This window comes from Trichosurus vulpecula, chromosome 4, assembly GCF_011100635.1.
Source record: "Trichosurus vulpecula isolate mTriVul1 chromosome 4, mTriVul1.pri, whole genome shotgun sequence".
In the NCBI taxonomy this organism is placed as follows: Eukaryota; Metazoa; Chordata; class Mammalia; order Diprotodontia; family Phalangeridae; genus Trichosurus; species Trichosurus vulpecula.
Genome location: NC_050576.1, coordinates 430,752,533 through 430,772,766, shown reverse-complemented (window position 1 = coordinate 430,772,766; position 20,234 = coordinate 430,752,533). Strand labels below are relative to the sequence as shown.

The window sequence follows — 20,234 nt, the reverse complement described above, 5'->3', positions numbered from 1 at the left end:
CAGATCCCTCCTTTGCTTCTTGGCACCTGCATGGTCTTTGGGAGTGAGGTTCTGGAGGTTGGAGACCATGTTTTTGTGCTCCTGTCTTGCTTGGCATGGTGCTTGGCACAGATGCTTGCTGAGTAACAACTTTCCTCTCAATAGGTCTTGGTCAAGTGAAGAGGTTGGGTCCAGCGATTTCTCAGGTCTCAAAGCCTGAGGCTGTGACTTGGAGTTCATAGCCAGACCTATGGGTTTCCATTTTTGTTCTCAGGTCCAGCCCATAGAGGGGTTTATGGAGAGGGGTTGGTGTTGGAGACACTGTCACAGCCCAGAAATCCTCCTGGGGAAGACCCAAGAAGGTGGAGAAGGAGGAGAGGGAAGTGGAGGCCTGGGCAGGGAAGGATTCCAAATGCTGTCAGATTCTCTACATGTTGGTGCCCTGGGACCAGGCCCTGATTGTCCTGCACTCATCTTGGCTCTCCTCCTGACCTCTTCCCATTTGGATCATTGTAAGGAAGAATAGCGTTACCCATCTGGAGTCAGAAGGAGCATGTGAGATGGGTCTGGGGGAGGAGGAGGGGCCGCCAGGCTTTACCAGGCAGATGAGGCCTTCTGACTCTGCCCTCTTCCTCTGGCCCTCTCTTGTCCCGTTCCTCCCCCTCCTCCACCCCCAGGCCTAGCCCTCCTGTCTCTGCTCTCATGCCTTGCCCCCTTCGTAGTAACCTGACCCAGGTTACTAGGTCCATGGTGTGAGGGCTCAGTTTGGATTTTTTTGAGACTGGAATTCAGGGCTTGGACAAGGCATCTGCAGGAGGCCCTTTCCTTAGAGGAGCATGCACATGATTTTCCTTCCTCAAACAGTAAGTTGCTTACTGTTCGTGGGAGGCTTCGAGTCATCCTTGTCATACGTGATGTGACTAATCACAAAATAAATACCTCTGTGACATGGAGAGAGCAATTTTCTGGCACTAAAAATATGGGCATCGAGTCCTATTTTTAAAATGTCCCTTGCTGTGCACCCCTCCCCCTCCACAGGCTGCATGGACCTGGGGCAGGAGCTCACCTTGCCTAGGCCTGGTCCCAGCTCTGCTGGACTGTGTCCAGAGGCTAATCAACCCTGGCAGAAAGACAAGGGGGAAGGGCCCTGGCCCCCTCCTCGAGTACTCTGGTGGCCAGCTTTTTCAGGTACATAAAAACATCATTTCTTCCCTGGAAAGAGAATCTACACCTTCTCCTACTGCTCCCCTCTCAGCCTGAATGAACGTAGGTAACTGGTGCCCACCCAGCCTCTTTGGGAACATAAAAACATCAATACTTCACTTGAAACAGAATCTAGACCTTTTCCCTTCCCTGCGCTCTCAGCCTGAGTGAATGTTGGTAACTGGTGCCCACCCAGTGCCTTCAGGAACAGAAAAATGCCACTACTTCACTTGAAATAGAATCTAAGTCTCCCTCCCCACCCCCATCTCCTGGTGCTCCCCCAGCACCTCGGAGAATCGAGACAGAGGATGGGCCTGGGGGGAGTGGGGAGGCATGAGCCAAGCTCTCCTGAAAGCTGCTGCCTCACGTGGTCCCAGGAATGTGTGTGTGTGTGAGAGTGATTCTGTACAGCCGTGTGATTGTATGTAAGCCTGTACATGCACGTGTGACTATGTATGGATTATCATAAGGCTCTGCATGAGCATGGACATATGCAAGAATGTATGTGTCTGTATAAGGGTATGTGTGCCTGTATGTAAGTGTGTAAGTGTAAGCATTCATGTCTATGTGTGTGAGCATGTGGGATTGTGCATGCATGCATGTGTGTGCCTGTATATGTGAGTGTGCAAGTGTGTGTGAGAGTTATTGTATACAGCTGTGTGATTGAGGGCTAAAAGCCAAAGCCTGTCTCCTCAGCACCTACCCCCAGGGCTGTGAGTGCCGAATGACAACTTATGCACAGCCAACCTCAAAGGATTCTGGGAATGCTTGCTATCATCACCATCTTGATCACTGTCCTCATCCCAGCAGAAGCGACCTTGGAAGCAACTCATTTTATAGATGGGGAGAATCAGAACAGGAAAATGACTTGTCCAAGGTCACATAAGTAATAAGTGTCAGAGATGAGATCTGAACCCAGGTCCTCTGGGGTCAGAAGAGCTGGGTTCAAATCCTGCGCTGCTGCTCACTACCTTGTGACCCTGGGTGAGTCACTTGACATCTCTGGGTCATGGTTTCCTCATCTGCAGAATGGAAGGGTTGGGTCAGATGGCCTTGGAGACCCCTTTCAGTCTCAGACTTGGTGACTTTTACCCCTGCAGAATGTCACCTTTCTATCCCTCTGATTTGATGGCAGCTGTGGCTGGAATCACCTGGGCAGGAGCCTCCCCCCGATGAAGCCTAGGACAGCGGCACCCTTGGACTGTTCAGCCAGCAACAGATGGTTTTCCAGTGGGCCAGGGTTTGTGTGCCTCTTCAGGATCCCAGCGGCCCCTCCACACATGAACAAGGGCCTCATCTGGAGAGGGTCATGGAGCCTGAGTTGCACAAACGCTCTGGATGGGTCAGTGCTGAGCTCAGTGGACCCCCTGGCCTGGGGCTCTGAAAGGAGGCTTGGCATGGGGCGCTGACAGTCTGGGAGGCCAAGGAGGGCCACTCTCTTTCACACTCTACCCCTCAACCCACTTCTTCCACTTCCTTCCACATTACCCCCTTCCATGTTCTCTGTGATGCAGAAACCAAATGATTGGCTATTCCCTGGGCTTGACAGACCAACATTTAGGCATCAGCGTGAGCTGTCTTCCAGGCCTGGGCACTCTCCTCCTTCTCTGCCTCTCTTGCCCTTTGAAGTCTGGCTCACCTCTCCACCCCTTCCCTGGCCAGATCCACTGAGCTTCAAGCATTCTTTGACTTTCTCCTTCCAGGGCCAGTGTTTTCCCCACTCTGCTGCCCTGGAATATCCTTAATACATATTCTCATAGACGGCTCTTGAGCTGGAAGGGAGCTCAGAGACTACTGGAGGGAACTGAGCCCAGGGAAGTTATGTGACTTATCCAAGGTCACACCAGTGCTGGGCCAGGGACCAAAACCCGGGTTCTCTGTCTCTGAATCCACCAGTCTTTTCATCGGGCCCTTCTGGCTCTCGCCTTCTTCACTCCCTGTCCTGGTGGAACACTCATCTGTTGTGCTTATGCTTCGGTCCCTTCCCTCCCAGTGAACATCATCTTCTTGGAGGCACCTCTGTTTTGTTTGTGTTTTCATCCCAACCCCAGCACTCAGCACTGTAAACAGTAGGCACTTAATCTATGCATACCAGATTGAATTGATTGAAGAAACTACCACCTAGAACCACAGTTGAGAGATTCTCCTTACCCTCTCTCTTTGCATATCTCGAAGGTTCTGCAGAAGGTCTCTTAAGGCCTCCCGAACAACTCCAACATCCATCTCTGTGGGGCTGAAGCTCCCCCGTGAGGGAGAGGGCCACCTGAGTGGAGAACAGGCCTGGCTCCTCTCTGGGGATCCAGGCGGAGAGGCCGGAGCCTGTTGTCCATCTGCTGCTGAGGAGCTCTCGAACCCTGCAGAGGGTCATAGATCATAGACTTAGAGAAAGAAGGTGCCTGAGTGGTCACCTCCTCTTTCAGATGAAGGAACCAAGGGAGCCCAAGGCCACGCAGATAGTGTGTCTTTATGCCAAGCTAGAAAGTCTTTAGGGATGGTGCTGGTAACTGACCAAATGTCTGTTGTCTAAGAGCCAGCCCAGCTAAGTTCTGAGAAGATCGCCACCAGGTTGGTCATAGTGGATGATCTTTTGACCACACCAGCTCCCAAAGACCATCTGTGAAATCATAAGTGGGAGGGGGGAAACCTGGGGGAGAGGGTCCCCATGCCATCCTTGAAGGGACTAGACTTAAATCAGTCTGCCATCTCTCCCAAGAATATTGGTGCTGACCTTTGGCTGGGGAGGGTGCTCTTCCTGGTGGTGGGTTGAGGCCCAGTGTCCGGCGCAGCACTGACTGTAGCCTACTCAGTGTGGCCTCGGTTTCTCTCCTGGTCTGTTCAGCCCGGTCCAGCTCCTGTTCCAGGCTGTGGATACGACTGGTGGCTACACTCAGGCGCATCTGGGAGTTCTTGGCCTCTCCGCAGACCTGCTTCAGTTTCATCTCCAGCTTATGGAGCTCATCGTTGAGTTTCTTCTCATTTCCATGGCATTCCTGCAGGCTCTCCATCAGCTCTTTCTCCCGGACCTGGATTCTTGATTCTGTATTTGCCAGTTTTCTTTGTAGGCTGAGGATCTAGAGGAAGCAATCATGGACACTAGAAAACAGCTGTGCCTACATTTGCTAGAAAAAAAGATGTTCGATGAAAAGGGAAAAATGTGGTACAGCCTGAGGAGGCCACCCCTGCTTTTCTGTCCCTGCCTCTTTGGGGTTTGGAGCATTCATTCACACAACCAACCAAGCAGTGCTGGACTTGTTTAATGATGCCAAGTGCTTTCTGGGGTCTTGACCTCCTTCTAGCTCCACCTGATGTCTACCCAGGTCCATCTATACCCAGTCGCCAGTATGGGGCATCAGATTCCTACCCTTTGAGAAGGTAGCCCTGGCACACACACAACTCCCAGGGCCTGATGTTGAGGATCTGCTTGGGAAGAGGAGCATGGCTCATGTAATGATCTGGGAGCATAAACATAAAGCCATGCCAGGGGAAGCCAGTGTTCATGGGCTTGGCAGACCCCAAGAAGATGATGGGCACTCATATAAATTATCTAAAGCCCCGAGGTGCTGGCACCAAGTAGGTGAGAGGAAGGTGTGGTATTGGCAAAGGGCCAGTTTGGCTCTTGTGACTTCTTCACCCAAGACCATGCTGTTATGGTGTCTACAGGCTAGTCATGATACAGTATCAGCAACTCGGTGAACCTGAAGATACCTCCCCCCAAAGACTCTTCCTTCAACTGATTCAAAGCTGTGGCTTCAGCAGGTGGGACTAGTGAACAGCTTCTAGCAATGTCAGGGCATGCCAATTGTATAGTGGTGCCCAGATCCTGCCCTTGGGCAAGAAATTCTGCTGGTGTATTAGATGCTGGGCATTGCCTGGTCCCTTAAGTGAGTCCAAGATCTATCTCCCAGATTCCTCTTGCCCTTAAACATGTACATCAGAAATGAATATGAATTCAATGTGAGTAGTTTGGGGTTGAAATGTGGTTGTCACAAGGACTGGAGTGGATACCTAGTGGGGGGGGTGTTATCATAGCTGGTGGGCCAGGAGGCTCGTCACCTGAGTAATTAGGAGAACACTATTGTCCTGGATGCCAGTTCCAGAAAGATCTATTGATATGCAGGGTTGGGGACAACAGCCAGAACTGGTCTCCTCTGTGCGAGGGCTCTGTTAAAGAATGTGATGAAAACCCTTCTCTTGTTTGTCTGATGCTTGGCTACATAGAAGGTGTGTTGCAAGTTGTTCTGGGCAGCCTCTAACTTGCCCACCTCAGTGATTGGGAGGGCTGAGGGCACAGGATTAATAATGAGGTGAGAACACAGGATAAGTTAAGGGGAAAATAAGAATTGGAAATTGGGTCATCAGAATTGTGAAAGAGGGTCATGAAGTTTTGATAACAGAATTCCCTAGTGGGCAGGAAGGGTAGTAACTCAGACATTCTTTGAAGGTTGGTCTGTGGGCTCTGACTGCCTCTAAAGGTGATACACCATGGAAAGGTGAGACTGCTTGAGCAACCCCGGACAGCACAGAAATGAGAGACCCCCTGGGAATTTTCATCAGAGGCAGTGAGAAGGCAGACCTCAGAGCTGGAAAAAGGAGTCATCTCAGGAGTGACAGGATGAGTGCAGGACAGGGAATGAGGCCAAAGGGACCTGGTACCCCACAAGTCTGGGATCAGCTCCAGCACTGCTATTGCCCAAGGATGGGGGGCAGTCATCAGTGGCTGCTTTCCCCACCGGGCCTTTGTCCCAGTCTGGACAAACAAAAAAAGTCTATCAGAAGTTCCTGGTGACTGTGTCTGAAAGGTTTGGCATTGAAAGCCCTCCACAATCTGGTGCGCACTCACTTATCCATAGTTATCTAACTTACCTCATTTGGTGAACTCTATGCATTCCAGCCACTGCCTGTTCTTTGACCTCCACGCGCCATTTCTCTGTCCCCCATACCTGGAATATACTCCATCCTCCCCTTCGACTCCCAGAATCCCTTGCTTCCTAAGTGAAGTCTTTCTCAAGCGCGACAGTTTTTTGGGATCTTTCCCCAATTCAATTAAATCCAGCATTACAGTTGTGCATTATTAGTATCTTTCAATAACAGTATCCATAATCCTGTATTATATATGTGCACATATATACACATATACACACACATAAGTAACACACTATGCCTGTATTTATATGTATACATATATACACGCATACGTATACACACACACACACACACACACACACACACTCTCATATAACACCATTCTAGGAGATTGGATCTCCCAGGCTGGGGATCTTCTTCCTGTCATGGTCATCTTGCTTCCAGTCAGCTCCAACGGGGGAAGCCAGGAGCTCCAACTTCTTGAACCCCCGAGGCTGGAAATGTCTGTCTCAGGATCGCTGTTTGATCGTTTGATCACCTGTGCTTAGGAAAGAAACACAAAGCCAAAAAGGCTGCCTGGGGTCCATCTGGACAAGCTCCTTCTTTAGCTACATTTGTCCAAAGCTACAGAGTTTCTGGGGATGAGGAAAGGGTCATGCCCTCTTCTCTTGCCCCAGAGGAGAGCTATTGTCAGAGAGGAGGAGATTGAAGGAATCAAGAGACTAGGCTGGCAGTTGTGTGTCCTTTTTAACTGACCCAGCTCCACAGTTCCTGCTGCTGTCTCAGTGTGGCAGTGGTGGGGGGTGCGGGGGGCGGTGAAGGATGTGTTAGGACCAAAGGACCACCCTGGCTGTATCATGCCAATGTCCCAAGTCCTTTCAGCACCGGACTGGGTGTCTCCCCAAAGTGGCCAGGTCACAGGCTCACACCCTATGGATGTACTCTAGCTGGAGTGACCAAGGGGGCCTGCTGTTTACCTCATTAAACATGTAATAAATATGTGGGTTATTTGCTGTATTGAGATGTAAGGCTTAGTTAGATCTGGTTCTCCCCAAACCACACAGACTGCCTATCCCCCTCCCCACTTTGGTGCTAAGTAAGCAGCAGGCAGCTGGGGAGAATGTTGGAAAAGTCCAGTGGTTGAGATGTCTGCTTGGAGGTGACAGAATTCTGCTGGAGGAGCAGGCTTTTTAGGAGGCTTTTTGTTAGGAGACCTTATATTCTAATCAAGAAGAAGCAGGCATTTGTGGGCGCACACTCTGGCGGGGTTTGGAGAGGTGCCCCAGGGGTCTGTTTGGGGACAAGATGAGGTGAAGGGTCACCTACAAGGTTCAGGTGGAGGTCCAGGTAGCCTGCTGGGCCATGGATTCCCTCCAGGTTCAGCTCAGATCACACTTTCCTCAAGACACCTCTGTCCATTACCTCTAATGCTCATGCCTTCCTCTGAAACCACCCTGAATCTATCTTGTTTGTGCACAGCTGTGTTCATGGGGTTCCCCCCATGAGACCAAGAGCTCTTTGAATATAGAAACTTGTTTTGTTTTGTTTCGTTTTGCTTTTCTGTGTATCTCCAATGCTTTGTACAGTGCCTGGCGCATAGTAGGTGCCTAAATGCTTGTTGGCTTGACTTGACTCTAGGTTTCTAGTGAAAGACTCTAGATAAGACAGCAGGCCCTGGAGCTGGAAGGGACCCTATTGATCATCTAGTTCAGGGGTCAGCAAACGACTGCCCGTGGGCTAAGTCCAGCTGTTTTTGTACAGCCGCTGAGCTGAGAATGGTTTGTAAAACCTGGCTGACTTTGATCCAGGCTGTAGTTTCATGTCTCCCGGACGAATCCAACTCCTTCATTTCATTGATGGGGAAAGTAGATGGGGCTGTGAAAGAAGAGACTCCCCCAAGGCTATAGAGGAAGGCAGGATCTGAGTTGAGTTCCTTGGCCTCCACACCCAACCCTCTTTCCATTCCCAAACTACGGCCCCCCGAAGCTTGTAAACCATGAGAATGAGCACCCAGAAGAGAACCTGGACCAGAGACTGGTGCTCAGTGAGCGGCTAGGGAGCGGTCAGCAACCCTGCCGGCGTGGGGTCTCAGACCCCCAAGAGGAAACTCCCCTGTCCTGCCAAACCCAGCTTGGACTGGGGCCAGAGATGGCGCTCTCGGGGTCCTGTCCTGAGGGAGGCTTTGTTCCACATCCTGGGAGGGAGCCTAGAAAGGCAGGCACTTGGGGCCAAGGCCACCCAGGGAGTTCCCGTCCCATTGCCAGGACAGCAACAGAACAGGGTGGGAGGTCAGTCAGCCTGGGGAGGGAGCACGGGAGGTGAAGTAGCTGGGCTCTAGAGAAAGCCTGGAATGGGCTGGGGACCTAGGCAGGAGCCAGCCTGAAAGCCCCGAAGGACAGGGGGCTTGAAAGCCCTGGAGGTGGAGTCCAAGGACCTGGTTTGGGCTCTCCCATGGGACACCTGGGCCATGCTGTGGCAACTCAGTTTCCTTCTCTGTAAAATGAGGGGGTTAGCCTCAATTTTGTATATGACTAGAACCACAACTATGATATATGTGCGTGTGTGTGTGTAGGTGTGTGTGTGTGTATAAAGCCAGATATATCACTGTATATTTAACTATATATATATATATATATACATATATCTATACCTATGAATATATGCATGTGTCCACACACACACACACACACACTCACATACTCACACACTCATACACATACACACACACTCAGCGCACGCGCACACACTCGTGCACTCACACTGTCTCCCCCAGCTAGACTGGAGGGCAGAGATTGTTTCATTTTTGCCTTTTATCCCCAGGGTCCTGCACACAGTAGGTACTTCATAAATGCTTGTGGATTCACTGGCTGACTGAACTCCACCTAGCACTAACATTCTTAGATTTCTGCCATGTGGGGTTGATCAATCCAGATGGGGTCTGGTCTTGGCAGAAGACTGGACGGGCCAGTCACTGTGTCGTGGCGACCTCTCATCCCTCTCTCCACTGTTCCAACAAGGGCTGCCATTGGACAGACTTCAGAGAGATGGGTCAGAGGCCCCGTCCCTCCTGAATTTCCACACTGAGGCTTCCCTCTCTATGGACCAGGGCAAAGGTGGGGGGGGGGCGTTGCCTCACCTTTGCCCTTAAGACAAAAGGGCAGCTTCTTCCAAGAGTAATTCTGAGAGGATCCCTAATGCGCTGGACCAATTCTTGTCTTCATCACCCAGAAAGAGAGTTCTCCATCCGGGAAGTGCTTGTGGAGGGTCAACGTCCCAGCACACAGATCTCACAGGCTAAGAGCTGGAAGGGTCCTCAGAGGATGGCTGGTCCAACCCCCTCATTTTACAGATGAAGAAACCCAGGCCCAGGCAGGGGAGTGACTTGTCCAAGGTTACACAGGATGTAAGTGACTGAACTGGGATTTGAACTCAGGTCCTTTGCTCCTATCACTGGTCTCTCTCTGCCTTCAAAGATGCTCCCACAACCCATATCTTACAGAAAACCACCCCTGACTCTCCCATCCTAGTGCTGTGTAGAGATATTCTCTATCACTGATGGATTTATAAAGAAAGTAACCTAAAAATTTTTTTGGCAGAGCAGGATTTGAACCCAGCTCCACTGACTTCCCCTCAGCTATAGACCCATGAACCCTATGATAAGGTCACTCAACAGCTCAAAGGCAATGGTATTGGGATTCAAACCCAGATCTTCTGACCCCAAACTCAGCTTTCTTGAAGTCCCTTCCCCCACGGTGAAACTTGATGAGGGCCTGATACCCAGAGACAGCGGGTGCACTGCAGATTTGGGTATGGGCCCCACCCCCTTCCCATTACTTTGTCTTCACTTTATCATCAGGGTGTAAGGGTTTTCACTCGATAGAATGTAAACTTCCTGAAGTCAGGAGCAGTTTATTTGTATCTGTGCACGCACAGCACCGAGAGCAGAGCCAGGCACCAGGGAAGTGCTGAGGGATGCTGCTCGGCTGGCTGAATGAATGAATGGTCAGAGGCTTCTCAGACTCCAAATCAGCCCCCATAGCACTGCTGCTGCTGCTGTGCGCTTGCTCTCCCTCTCCCTCTCCCTCTCTCTCTCTCCCTCCCCTCATCTCTCTTTGTTTTTCTCTGTCTCTCTCTGTCTCTCTGTCTCTCTCTTCCTCCTCCTCCCCTCCCCCTCCCCCTCCTTCTCCTCTCCCTCCCTGTCTTTCCTGTCCCTTACTATTGCCTCTCTACTTTCCTCCTTTCCCTCTCCTTTTGCCCTGCCCCCTCCCCAGCCCCCTCTCCTCCCTGAGTGCTGACCTGCATTCCTCTGGAACTCACTTCTTCCCAGGCTCCACTTTTCCATCAGGCAGTTCAGATTCACTTCTGCCTGCCCTGCCCTTGACCCCACTACGGCTGGCCCTCTGGGTCTCCTCCTCCCAGCTGACTTCTCACCTCCTTTCGTGCACATTCCCAGCTGGCCTCCGTCTCTATGACCTTCTTCTGCAGCTCCACGGCTTCCCGCCGGCCCTGCTGCACCCGCTGCTCCTCTCGCATGACTCTGGCCTGTAGGTCACTCACTTCTTTGCATTTCTTCTCCTGCTCACCCTCCATGGTCTTTACCTGCGTGAAAGGCAGAGGGTCACTGCCCGGGCACCTTGGAGAGTCATTGAGCATTTCGGCCAGTAGAGGAGCAGGGGGCAGTGCTGAAGCCCCCTCAGAGAGCGCGGTCATTCAATTTTCAGGGTGAACACCACAGCAATCAGCAAACCAGAAACAGTTTGTCTATTGTCCAGACTTAAGAAAGCGATGGAGAAAATGGAATAAAGGTGTGTCACGGGATCCAGTTGTTAAACATTTACCAGCATGCCATGGGCATGGGATCTAGTTATTAATCAGCACACCACAGAGTCGAGCCAACAACTATCTCTCAAACTCCACGAGGCCCCAGGTGCTGGAGCAGAGAGCAGCTGGGTCTGGAAGCAGTAATCACAGTTAACATGGATGTAGCCCTTCAAGATTTGCAAGGCACTTTACAGATGGAATTTGATTTCATTAGAACCACACGACAGAACCTGGAAGCAGGTGCTATCACTGTCCTCATCTTACAGATGGGGAAACTGAGCCTGAGAGAGCACAAGTGATTTACTCAGGGGCACACAGCTCGTCCATGTCTAGGGAAGGATTCTGACCCGGCTTCAGCCCCTTATCCACGATGGCTCTGTCCGGGATACACAGTGGCCGGGTGACTGGTTAAGTAGTGGTTGTGTCACTAGTTTAGCAGTGGTTGTGTCACTAGTTTAGTAGTGGTTGTGCGATTGGTTAAATAGTGGTGTGTGACTAGTTAAGTAGTGGTTATGTGACTAGTTTAGTAGTGGCTGTGTGATTGGTTAAATAGTGGTTGTGTGACTGGTTAAGTAGTGGTTGTGTGACTAGATAACTAGTGGTTATGTGACTAGTTTAGTAGTGGTTGTGTGATTGGTTAAATAGTGGTTGTGTGACTAATTTAGTAGTGACTGTGTGACTGGTCAAGTAGTGTTTTTGTGACTGGTTAGTTGTTATGTGACTAGTTTAGTACTGGTTTTGTGATTGGTTAAATAGTAGTTATGTGACTAGTTAAGTAGTGGTTGTGCAACTAGTTAAGTAGTGGTTGTGTGACTGGTTAAGTAGTGGTTATGTGATTAGTTTAGTAGTGGCTGTGTGACTGGTTAAATTGTTGTGTGATTGGTTAAATAGTGGAAGTAGTGGTTGTGTGGCTAGTTAAGTAATGACTGGTTAAGTATCAGTTATGTGACTGATTAAATAGTGGTTGTGTGACTGGTTAAGTATCAATTATGTGACTAGTTAAGTAGTGGTTGTGAGACTGGTTAAGTAGGAGAAGTAGTGGTTGTGTGGCTAGTTAAGTAGTGGTTACCTATGACTGATTAAGTAACAGTTATGTGACTGGTTAAGTAGTGTTGTGTGACTGGGTAAGTTCTTAACCCCCTTGAGCCTTAGTTTCCTCCTTGGTCAAATAAAGATAGTAGCACTGACCTCCTATGGATTTTTGTAAGAACCAAATGAGTAAATCTCTGCTGACCTTGAGGTGAGAAGTCTGTTGTTGTAACGTTGTTGTTTGTTGTTGGGGGATGCAAAGACTAAATGGCCCCCGTCTGCACTCGACCGCAGATCTCTTCATGCGGGGATGCTTCACCCCATAAAGCTGTCACCCATCTAACCTCAATCAGAAAACTGAGAGAGATGGGGTCGAGGGGGGACGCTCCCTCCCTTCTAGAAGCAGCCCCCTCCATTTGGGGGCAGCTCGAGTTACTGGAACGTTCCTTCCCAGGGTTGAACTGAAGTCCTTCGCCCTATAATCTCCACCCGTGGCTCCTGGTTCATCCCTCTGGGCCCAGGCAGAATGAGGCCAAGCTTTCTTCTCCTGACAGGTCTTCCACCGATCGAAGACCACTCTGTGCTCCCCCCAAGTCTTTCCTCCAGGCTAAACACCAACGTTGTTTTCCTCTCTTGAGAGGGAGGCCAGCTGCCCCTGCTTGACCAATCTGGTTCTGATTACCAGCGCTGGACAAATTAACACTCTTTTTCCGTGGTAGTTCTGTGCTAACCTCCAGATTGTAGCTGTTCTATTTAAAAATTGTGACCATTCTTGTTAGTCTATGTACACAAGCCCGCCTTTTTGAGGTGGCTGGGTGGCTGCTCTTTGTGTATCCACCTTCCTCTTCCTCTCCCCTCTCAGAGGGAGGCCTCCCTAGGAGCCCAGCTCGGTTGGGTAGGGCCCACTGCTGACTGCTCCACATTTTGTGGGGAAACTCCCTTGGATCCACTAAGGACAACACCCCCGAATGTCAGAGTTGGATGGGACTCCAACAGGCGTCTAGTCCAAGCCATACCTTGGAAAGGACTCCCCACTACCACCGGCTTGACCAGGAGGTGGCGCTGGTTCTGAAGTCGGTAGACCAGCATCCAAAAGCCACCTCAGCTGATGATTCCCCCTGTGACCAGGGGGAGTCACTTCCGTTAGCTCGGCCTCAGTTTCCCCATCTGTTAAAAGCATGGGTTGGGCTAGATGACCTCTGAGGTCCCTTCTGGCTCTATGATCTGACCTCTGCCTGAAGACCCCCAGGGCAGGGGAGCCCACCACTTCCTGGGGCAGCTCCTTCCACTTTGGATAGTACCAAGTTTAAGAACATTTGTACTGCTATCGAATCAAACCTAAATCTGCCTCTTGATAGCTTCTGCCCACTTTTTCTGGTTCTTCCCTCTGGGGCCAGAAAGAACAAACCCAATTCCTCTTCTTTACAACAGTAAAATAAAGGCTGGCTCAGTGGATATTTTGTGATTTTAGAGTGCTTTAAGGTTGACAAAGCATTTTCCTCACTAGTAAGTGGTAGAGTCATCACTGATGATCCAAGTGCCTTCTTCTGTGTCACTGAGGGTCACCTCATCTCATCTATTTGGAGCCTCAGTCAGGGACTCTGATGGGGGACATGAGAACATGGGGCAGAGGGCTTCACTGCAGGGAACATCCAAACCCAGCCCTCATTGGGTACCTGTCTCCAAAGATCCTGGATTTCTCGCCGGGCCTCCATCCTTGACCTCTCCACCTCTCGAAGGGTTGCTCTGAGCTCCCCAGCCTCTTTCTGGACTGAGGCTTTGGTGTCCTCCAAGATGATGAGCTTCTGTTCCTTCTCTTCTTTGGCCCTCTTAAAACTGAGAGGGAGACAGACAGAGATATGACCCTTCCCATGACCCTCCTGGGGCTCAAGACAACCAACATCCTCCCTCATTCCCAAACCTGCCATATTGACTTTTTTGCTTCTTGAGGCCATTGGGATGACCTGTGGAGGTTTACTATTTTACACTGTCTCAATGATGGGGAATGACTTTTGTCAAATTGCCTTTGAATTTGCGTTTTTCAAATATTTGGGATCATGGAGTCTTGGAGCTAGAAGTGGCCTTCAAGTCCACCAGTTCAATCTTTCCATTTTTGTGCATTTGGAGTCCAAAGACCTGGGCTCAGATCCCAGTTCAGATCCTGAGAGTCTGTGTGACCTTGGGAAGTCGCAGACTGCCCCTGCCTCCATTTCTTCATCTGTAAAATGGGGAGATTGGGCTAGATAAACTCTAAGGTCCCTTCCAGCTCTAAATCTACCGTCTGGTCGATCCTACAAATGATGAAACTGAGACCCAGAGGGGCAGCATGAGCTAATGAAGGGACAAAGAATCCAGAGTAAATCCATCTGTCTCTTTTTGGGATGGCCATGGAGGTAGATTTGGAAAGCACAAGAATTATTTCCTTAGAATATCTTGCTCCTTCTTCAAGGGATCACTCAAGTTGCCTTTCCTCTTGGCAGCCCAAGGAGTGCTCAACCTCCTCTCACCTCTTGAGATCCTAAATTATACACAGGGGTGTTTATTTCATGTTTGTGAATCTTCTCAAGAAGGCTGAAAACCTCCTAAACATTAGGAATGCTTGGGGGATTGTTGGGTGGGATTGGATTGAGGGCAGGGACCTTGTCCCTTGTTTGCTTGGAAACTGGGATCATAGGATCACAATCCGAGGCCATCTGGTCCAACCTCCTCATTTTCTTGAGGAGGCAGCTGAGGCCCAGAGACTTGCCCAAGGTCACACAGGACCGCAGACCTAGAGCTGGAGGGTCCTCAGAGTCCATCTGGTCCAGCTTTTTCATTTTATAAATGAGGAAACAGAACAAAATTGGGGCAGGGACTTGCCCTAGATCCCGTAAGGGGCAAAGGTGGGATTTGAACCCAGGACCTCCAATGCCCACTCTATCCGGCGGGGGCGAGGGGCGGGGGCGGTCCTGGCGGCCCCACCGTCTGCCTGGTACCTGATCTTTTCATTCTCCACTTTCTTGATGGCCTCGCGAAGCCCTGCGTTGGACTGCTGCAGCGTGTCCTTTTCTCGGCTCTCATCGTCCAGGGCTCGGCGGACGGCCATCGTTTCTTTGCGCTCGAGCTCTCGGGCCTCTTCGGACTCCTGAAGCTCACGCTGTAGCTCGGCCAGCTCCCTGCGGGTCCTTTCTTGACCTTCCTCCGCCCGGAGGAGCTGAGTTCTTATCTCTTCAGCCTGCGTAGGAGAGGCGAGAAATCTCTGAGAAGCCCGGCCGATGCTAAAGCGCAGGCGGGGATGGACGGGGATGGACGGGGACTGGGGGGGAGAAAGAGAGATCCTGGGGGAAAGAGCAGGCTATCAGGGATGGCTTCGTGGAGGAGGCAGCGCATGCGTAAGACTTTGAAAGACCGCAAGGATTCAACAAGTGAAGGAAGGAGAGGACATTTCAGGCACAGGGAAGGCCACCATCAAAGCTCGCTCAGGGGCCAGTGTGTGAGGGGTGGAGGGCAGACAGATGCTTGGAGTTTTGAGTAGGTGGAGGACAGTACTAGGAGAAAAGGCCAGAAAATGGGGTTGTGGTACGGATTTGAGATCAGAGCTGGAAGAGGGCTCAGAAGCTATCCAATCCAACAAAGAGAAATCCCCATGATGACACCTAAGGAGCGGTCATCCAGGCTCTGCTTGAAGACCTCCAGTCTTCCATATTGAGGTACACACACACACACACACACACACACACACACACACACACCAGATCCGCCCTCCCTCCCCACAGAACCATCAAAGGCTGGGGGATTTCTGGAGCAGAGACTGGGTCAGTAGGGCTTTCTGGCCATTGTTCTCTTCAATTCAACTCAACTAGACTCTTCAATTCAGTTCAGAAGCAGCTGCAGTGCAGTGGGAAGGACTTGAAGCCAGAGGAGCTGGGCTCAAAGCCTGACTGCAGTTTCTACCCCTGTGACTTTGTGCAAGGCATTGTCTTGAACTTCATCGGTAAAGTGAAGGCACTGGACTAAGTGGTCTCAGAGGTCCTGTCCAGGTCCAAACCCAATGGGCTCTGGACTCCCTCTACTAAGGGAGGGAAAGGCTACCTAGAAACCCATTGGTGGCAGCCTCTTTGTCGGGTGAGTAGCAGCATCATGACAGCTGTGGGAAGGACATGATCTATCTGGCCCAGTCAATGGTCTGTGCTGGTGGCATTTCCTCTCCTTTCTTCTAAAAGGTAACTAGGGCTGGGCAATCAGGACTGTGTCCCATGATCCCAACATGTGGAGGTACACTGACATCCCATAAAAAGATTTGGAGGACAGAAGTGGGGAGGAAGAGGTAGGAGACATGATTTTATCAGCACCTGGAGCTTTGGGTGAAGGCTTCCTCAGTCAATGACAAATAGGACTTTCTTTGCATTTTTAATCTTAGACTGTTGCCTGGAGGCATTTAGAAGCTAAGTGTCTTGCCCAGGGACCCAATCAGTTATGTGTCAGAAGTGGGACTGGAACCCTGTTCTTTGTCATTCCAAGGCTGATTCTCTAAAACACTGCCAGTATAATTAGTTAAAATAGAGGCTGCCAGATGGTCTGATTTCTCCCCTTCCCCCTCCCCACCCCCCAAGCTCCCCATGGTTGTACTTCTCCCAGGCCTGGGTCCACTCTACTCCCCCCTCCCCCAGCAGTGGCTTTGGGCTTTGACCTCCTGGTGTTCTAGGGACTCTATTTCCCTTCCAGAGTGCTGTCCTGAGTCTACCCCCATCCATGCCTCAACCGAATTTGTCTTTAAAAAGTTGTTTTTCCAGGGGCAGGTTTTGCTGTCCTTGCCCAAGACACAAAATTTCCTAGATATGGCTCTGTCTTCATTTCCCGGGAGATGGAGAAGGCTTGATGGTTACTGTGTGTGTGTGTGTGTGTGTGTGTGTGTGCGTGCGCACAGGAAATACTAGAAACTCATAGGGATATAAAATCTTGTTTTTCTAAAAGAAGAAAAAAAGAAAAAAAGGCCACTTCTTTATTCTTTTCACGGTAACATTGTCCAGAGCCTCCCCACAGGCCTGATTCATTCTGTCCCGCTCTGTGTTACTGTTGTTCTGTTTTTGAGAAGGATGAGGGTGAGGACCCCCCAGCCCTCACATATGGGATCCACAACTGGGCCCAAGGTTTTCCACCAAGCTCAGCAGAAATTCACCCAGAAGGTCAGTGACCAGAGAAAGGGACATCCATCATAAAGGAAACTGTTTGCATTTCCCAGGAAGGGGGGAGAGGGAAAACCCAAAACAAATGAAAAAAGCAAATGCACCCCCTACAGAAATCAACAACAACCCCAAGCCTGGCTCTCCGTGCGCAAAGCCGAGCGGTCCCTCTTACAGGAATTTTACAGCCAAATCCTTTAATATGATTATACTAATTATTTCTTTACTAGAAATTTTATAAACAACCTCTGCTACAATCCCATGCAGGCAGCCAGCTCTCCAGCTGAGCCTTGGACGGGAAGAAAGAGGGGGTGGAGGGAGCCGTGTGTGACTGTGGAGGCTCTGTGTGCATGTGTGGACTGGAGGGCGGGCTGCGGAACTGGCCTGAAAGCCGCTTGAGTTCAAAGCCTCTCTGAAAGCCTCGAGTCCCCCTGGGGATGGGCAGAGCCAAGCCGTGCCGGGGTTCTGTGCCCTGGGCGCTTTCTGACCCTGGGATCCTTCTCCTCTGCCCCAGAATTAACTCCCTCCTCCTTCCCTCCCTTGTGGTGCCCGTTTCTTCCTCTCAATGGTTTTCCCTTTTTTGTGTTTGTTTCTGTTTACTTCCAATTTTCCCCAAACTCCCATGATGGATCTTTCTGAAGAACCTTCCTTTCTTCATTCTAACAAAATGAAGGCCTTCCCCCTTCCCCTCCTGGCCTTTCTCCTGCTCCGCCCCTTGTCCCCACGTTCAAATCCCCTCTTGACTTTCCTGTGTGGTCTCTCTCAGGCTCTGACTTTGAAATCAGTTGAAAAAAGATCTCTCTCTCACTCTCTCTCTCTCTCTCTCTCTCTCTCTCTCTCTCTCTCTCTCTTTTTCTCTCTCTCTGCCAAAATAAACAGGCTGTCGTGTTAAATTTTTCTTTCTTCTGCTTTTGTCCTTCAGTTTTCTCTTTTGTCCCATCCCCCTCTCGTTGCTGGTATTTTTGTGCCCAGAGCAATACATTTGCTTCTGAAAATGGGAGCCACCTAAGGGAACCTGGTGCCCAGGTGTCTAACCCAGGGGAACAGAAGCTTCTTAAGGGCAGAGACTGTTTTATAATTGGACTTTTTATCCCCAGGCCTAGGAAAGGCAGCCTGAAAACCTGATGACCTCTGATGAGGTCTGGCTGTGTGACTCTGGGCAAGTCACTCCACCTGTGAGTGTTCTGGGCCACTCTGGGAGTCCCTGAGACTAGCAGTTGTAGAATAGAGGAGTCCATAGTGTACAAGGACCAGTTGAAGGATATTCTGGGGGTGGATAACAGCTATCTGAAGGACTAGGACATAGAGGAGGGAGCAGGTTCATTCAGGTTGACCCCAGAGGCCAGGATCAGGAACAGAAGTTGTAGAGGACAGTTTGATGGCTGGAAAGATTTGAGGGCTCTCCTGAGAGGTGATGGGCCACTCCTGGAATGGTATGCTCCATAGACCTTCATAGGGGTCTGTAAGCAGAGGCTGGAGGACTGTGTGTTCAGTGGGTTACAGTGGAAACTCCTGTGTGGCAGATGTACTAGGTACTTGCTGAGGCTCCTTCCAACTCTAAGGTTCTGTGATTCAGGGACATCTACTGATTGGTCAAGGGAATTTCCTCATCTGAGAGGTCTCTGCACCAACAAAATCACATTTTCAATTGCTGTCCTCACCCCCAGCGCATAGCCAAAGACCTTGAACATAAGTGGTGCTTAATAAATGCTTGTTTGTATTGAGAGCTGGATGACCACTTCTCAGAGAGCTTACAGAGGGAATCGTTTATATGGGGACAGGAGGGATCAGATGCAGCCTTCCAGGTCCCTTCCAACTCTGAGATTCTTTGATTGGATTGGACCAAACCCTTTAGATGTCACTGGGGGCATTGTCAGTCAGTCAATAAACATTTATTAAACACCTACTATGGCACTGTGCTAAGCCCTAGGGATACAAAGAGGCAAAAGACAGTCCCTACCCTCAAGGCTCTCACAGTTTTGTGGGGGAGAAAGCAAGTAAATATGAACAAACAAGCTATGTATGGGATAAATAGGAACTAATTAACAGAGAGAAGGCACTAGAATTAAGAGGGGTTGGGAAAGGCTTTCTGTAAAAGGTGGAGTTTTAGCTGCAACTTAACCAGGGCAGTCATTAGGCATGCTCCAAGGGACTGAAGACAGTCAGAGAAAATGCCCGGAGGTAAGATATGGAGGGTCTTGTTTGTGGAACAGCCAGGAGGCTAGAGTCACTGGATTGAAGAGTGCCTATGGGGGACCAAGGTCTAAGAAGACTGGAAAGGTGGGAGGGGTTCAGGTTATGAAGGGCTTTGAATGACAAAGGATTTTGTATTTGCCCCTGGGGATGACAAGGAGACTCTGGAGTTTATTGAGTAGAGGGGTAACATAGTTGGACCTATACTTTAGAGAGGGGGAGAGGATAGAGGAAGGGGAGAGAGAGAGAGAGAGAGAGAGAGAGAGACAGAGAGAGAGACAGAGAGACAGAGACAGAGAGGGACAGAGAGATAGAAGGACAGATAGAGAGACATATATATATATATATATATAGATAGATAGATAGATAGATAGATAGATAGATAGATAGAGAGAAACAAAGAGAAAAGGAGGAGGGAGAGGGAGAAGGAGAGGAAGACAGAGAAAGAGAGAGAGAGAGAGATATGGAGAGAGACACAGAGAGAGAGAGAGAGAGAGAGAGAGAGAGAGAGACAGAGACAGAGAGACACACAGAGAGAGACAGAGAGACAGACAGAGACAGAGACAGAGAGACACAGAGAGAGGGAGGGGGAGAGAAAGAGTCACTTGATAGGAATACACAGTTATCCCTCTCCAGAATAGGATTTGCTCATCCTGAGCCAGAGTTATAACTGGTAATCCTCATCTCATGCTTGGGACAAACAACATGAAGGACAGTGAGCCCTTAAATCATGGGCTTGTAGCTGGAAGGGACCCATAGGGGTCATCTAGTTGAACCCCATTATTTTTCACGTGATTAAAGAAAACAGCTTTGTAGTTCATGATGTGAAAATCATATGTCTTTACTCTGTGCAACAAAGGTACGCAATTTCCTCTATGATCCTACTTCTTGTTTTTCTTTGTATATTAAAATGTTTGTGCTGATGATTGCTCAGAGGCCTCTGGGTAGAATGCTGTACTGGGAACCAGGAATTCCTGAGTTTGA

General features: G+C 50.0%; 1 protein-coding gene across 1 annotated transcript in view; it reads right to left on the bottom strand.

Annotated features, from left to right (window-relative positions):
- The window catches only part of CROCC2 (ciliary rootlet coiled-coil, rootletin family member 2), a 124,574-nt gene that overhangs the window by 34,005 nt on the left and 70,335 nt on the right, over window positions 1-20,234 (bottom strand). The window contains exons 23-27 of the mRNA XM_036757719.1: window positions 14,871-15,109; window positions 13,572-13,731; window positions 10,477-10,644; window positions 3,911-4,253; window positions 3,334-3,536 (exon numbers count right to left, since the gene is read on the bottom strand). Of these exons, the coding sequence (XP_036613614.1) occupies window positions 3,334-3,536; window positions 3,911-4,253; window positions 10,477-10,644; window positions 13,572-13,731; window positions 14,871-15,109 (1,113 nt within the window). The remainder of the gene's footprint in view (window positions 1-3,333; window positions 3,537-3,910; window positions 4,254-10,476; window positions 10,645-13,571; window positions 13,732-14,870; window positions 15,110-20,234) is intronic.